This window comes from Limulus polyphemus, unplaced genomic scaffold (assembly GCF_000517525.1).
Source record: "Limulus polyphemus unplaced genomic scaffold, Limulus_polyphemus-2.1.2 Scaffold1848, whole genome shotgun sequence".
NCBI lineage: Eukaryota > Metazoa > Arthropoda > Merostomata > Xiphosura > Limulidae > Limulus > Limulus polyphemus.
The window spans coordinates 104,755-108,988 of record NW_013667458.1 but is presented as its reverse complement, the minus strand read 5'-3'; the positions used below and the strand labels follow the sequence as shown (position 1 = coordinate 108,988).

The window sequence follows — 4,234 nt, the reverse complement described above, 5'->3', positions numbered from 1 at the left end:
AAAAGCCATTGCTGGAACATAGTGTTACCAAAACACACTGGCTTTTCTATATATTAGAAGTTGTTAATCTAACTGATTTTTACCAATAATTATTCTATGAATACACCACAAATTCATTTCATGAATTATCTTAATTTTGATTGATTCACAAAGGAATTTACCGATGTTTGACTGCCTTGACTGCATTTCTCTGCCTCTTTGTTGGTCAACCTTGATTTCACAAAATCTATTTATTTCAGTTAGCTATGAAATGTGAGGTTAGGGTATACTATGGCATGGGGGTGGTAGTACTTGCCCCAACATTTTTGATGGGCTATACGCTAGTAACCTTTATAAAGCAGTAGTGTCCATGTGTCACACACGCTCTACAGTGGCAATGGTGAAAATAGATTAGTGACCATTATATGTCTTGGTTTGGAGACACATGCTCTGGAGTGCCATGTCTGGGATATTTTTGTTTTCGACATAAAAATTCTTAAAGTAAGAGGAATTGAGTATAAAATTCTTCCAACTGTAAGAGCTCAGTTGGAAAAATACAGTTTTCTTTTCAAGGTAGTGTCTCCCTGTGAGATCCTCAATATCCAGTATGTTTCAATATCTTCAATGTATAACTTGAGATGTGTAATATGAATGTTTATTGTGAGGTTGAGATCTTTTATAATCTTATTTGGAGTTCTGTGTGAGGGATGACTTTTCACTCAATACTGGAATCAGTGATTTTCTTTATTATCACTTCTCAACAAGTAACAATTAGACCAGTCATCAGACATTGAAAGCAGCAGCTGGATGGTGTTTCTGTCATATTGAACCATTAACAATAGTGCGACTTACAGAAAGTATAGTCTGTATTAAGACATACATCAGATGCTGCTGCAAGAAACTTTATAATACTACCCATTCAGATTGATTTTAGTCTCCCAGGTCAGACCTTAAAAAAACAAAAACAAGACACCTCAATGGATCAAACATGGGTCTTCCTTTAGATGATGACTTTAAATGTTTTTATCTCTACAATATACAAAATTTATTTTAGTGTATATAAAACACTCTATCATACCAACTGGGCAAACATCATAATCTTGAACAGGAAATATTGGCAGAGAGCACCAGACTTCACTTTGCCCATCAAACCCCCAGCACCAGACTTCACTTTGACCCTCCAACTTACTTTTTCTCGCTAACCAGACACTGGTAACGGATTGGTCCTTACCAGTGAAAGTGGGTTTTCTCTGGGTACTACTGTTCCCCCCCCCCACATCAAAATTATTGGCATAGGATTTATAGATCCCCGCCGCCCTGATGGACCATCTGTCCTATATCGACCATTTAGGTTTTTAATTACCCCCCTTTGTTTTTTAAGTTTACACAGCTTGTTTGTATTAATTTCCTGTTCTTCAATTTAAGCCCATACTTCTAGTCCACGTGCGGGGTGAAGGAGGATTGCTTAATCTTCGAGCACCTATGATTGTTAATTATTTCTTCTGAAATAATTAATTTTAAATCAAAATAACTGTCAGAAATAATAATAAATGGCAGACTCATTTCAGCAGAATAACCTTAATCTCATATGTACTCAATTTTACACTTTGCTCTATTTTCAGGACTTGGAAACATGACTACAAGCACTGAATCCTGTATAACTGATGGTAACATAAAAATATAAATACTGTTACAGATTAATTAACTAAGATTATTAGTATTAAAACACATGCTACTTTATAATTTGAGAAATTATTTTCTTTTTATACCTTTGTTTTAAATATTTTTTAATAAAGGAACATTTTCATTTAGATAAAAAACATCATGGAAGTAAATTCTTCAAACTTCACCTAAAAAATTACTTTTTATTTTTTACCTTAGCTTAAGAAATTATACAAACTAAAATTAAATTTTAACCAGTATTTATACTAACTAAAATACTGTAAGTTTTATAGTTGGATAAACATTTCTTCATATAAATAAATATAACAATAACTTTTAAGGTACAGATCAATTTTAATATCAAGAAATATATACTTGTATGTCTTGAATTAGTTTTCCTTCACGTTAATTTCTTTAATCACCTTTTGCAATTCAGTGAAAACAAAATGTGAAGCCCAGTCACACTGGCTCTGACTAATGTCACCTAGTTAAAACAATTTGGGGAATTTAGTTCCTCGACAATAACCACTAAAGAATAAGATCAAGACTTTAAAGCAGTGACATTTAAACTCAATGCCATGTGGTATATTCAAAGAAGAAATTAGGTCTCACATTTCTCTTTCACTAAGATTGTACAAAACTGTGGAGATTAAAAACACTACAACGTTTCAAACAGTGTGTCTGCTGAACAATTACTGAAGAATCAATTAGCAACACCAATGCTGATTTTGGACTTCATATATATACATTACTGCATGCTTCTTGTGGTAAACAAAGAACATTTCAAATACCACACACAAAACCCAGGATAATTTTTTTTTATCCTGAAACAATTTTTTTACTTTAATCGTTTGAAAATCAAAACAGTTTCTTACTTTGGTAGGGTTTAAAACTTTTATAACCTGGGTTACACATCCATCATTATTAGCAGGTATCACATTTCCTGAAGGTGGCAACAGCTGCAGCTGTAATGTCTGAAACAGAAAAAGTCATTTGTGTGTTAGTAAGTTTCCAAAATGTGATATTCAAAATAGTCATACAAGTAGCAAAAATATAAGTATTATATTAAAGCACAAAAATAAATAAATAATAACAACAGAAATGTCAACATGAAAATGTGAAATAGAAATAAACCTCAGCCAGATCTCTGAAATGTTTTGAGCTGACCATGTGCAAAATGTCAGCCATATTACTATTGACTAACATTGAAGTCTAAAAGTAAGTTAAGTGAAAATCATGTTGCAATAAATACAAATTTACGTTTTCCTAAGTAATTGTTGCATATTTATGCATATACACCTACAATCAAATGGTTGAGAGCTTTTTTTTCGGAGTTAAAAAACACATTAATGTCTTTGATGTGGATAAATCATTTACTTTAGTGTTGTGGCCTCCAGTTTTAGTGTTTCACAATAATGCCTCTAGCTATGTCAGAAATCTAACCATGTGGTTGGTAGTATGTGTTACATTCTGATTTAATCAACATTGTAATTACTGGAAGCTTCACACTGCATTCTGTATTAAATTTTTGTTCACACTGATACCATTACATTTCTTTCTTGGAACTGGAGGCATATCTCGATCAATGTCCATTATTGATGTGAATTTGTACAATAAACGTCTTAACAATTGCCAGACCAGCTAGGCAAGCATTTGAATAAAGACTATAACAGAAAGGATTGCAATGTTACAAGAAACACTATTAGCTGTTTCAATATAACTGGATTATATTTAAAGAACACAGAAAACTTTTTTTTTTGCATAATATATTCTAAAATATATTTTCATTTAAATAATATCTATAAAAACAGACTTAAAAACACTGATGTTCAACAGAATAAATAAAAATGCGTACTTCAAAAAATTTCCAACTTTCAATGATTAATCACTAATTCATAAAATTGTAATTTTCTGTATGTACATTTTCTTATAATACTTTTAGCATTAACCCTTTCTAGATGGGTCAAAGGCCATGTCATCGCATTTGTTAAATCATATTTAAAATTTTATTGAACTACTATTTCATGAATTTATGTCAATAAATTTGGTATCAAACTGTAAATTATAAATTTTAGTATTATACATTATTTAATTTCTTAATTTAAAAGTAAATATTAAAAAATACACTTGAACATTGAGTTTTATGTGTCACGTAGTATGTTGAATGCAGCACTGTTTCAAATTAGATGTTTGTGATGTCAAAATACAAAGTCTATAGTTTCGTACAAATTAGGAACTCAGATTACCGATATTGACTAGCTAGAATATAAAATAAGAACCTTCCACCTTTTCTCTTTGCTGATATATCACTCATGTAATGAATCAAACACAGTGGCCGTGCTCACCTCTTTCCATTTTTGGTAACGGTCCCTTATTTACACTTACTTCAATATGTCATGTGAAAAACCAAATGAAAGCTCAGAATGTCTCCCTAGTGGCTTTCTCAGCCATTTTCATGTGTTAGGATGTCATCTCGTTCTTTCGAACCAAAATTTCAAGAAGGTAGGATGTGTCTTTAGTCTGTTCTAAATCATATTTTTTTAGACTGAAATACAGCTTAGTTACTAAGCTTGATAAATTATAGTGGAATTCT

At 31.5% G+C, this 4,234-nt stretch overlaps 1 protein-coding gene across 4 annotated transcripts in view; it reads right to left on the bottom strand.

The window, feature by feature from the left end:
• LOC106465146 (AP-1 complex subunit gamma-1-like) overlaps window positions 1-4,234 on the bottom strand; it is a 63,224-nt gene that overhangs the window by 5,383 nt on the left and 53,607 nt on the right. For all 4 annotated transcript variants that reach the window (XM_022392970.1, XM_022392969.1, XM_022392971.1 and 1 more), the window contains one exon: window positions 2,517-2,615. In XM_022392970.1, the coding sequence (XP_022248678.1) occupies window positions 2,517-2,615 (99 nt within the window). The remainder of the gene's footprint in view (window positions 1-2,516; window positions 2,616-4,234) is intronic.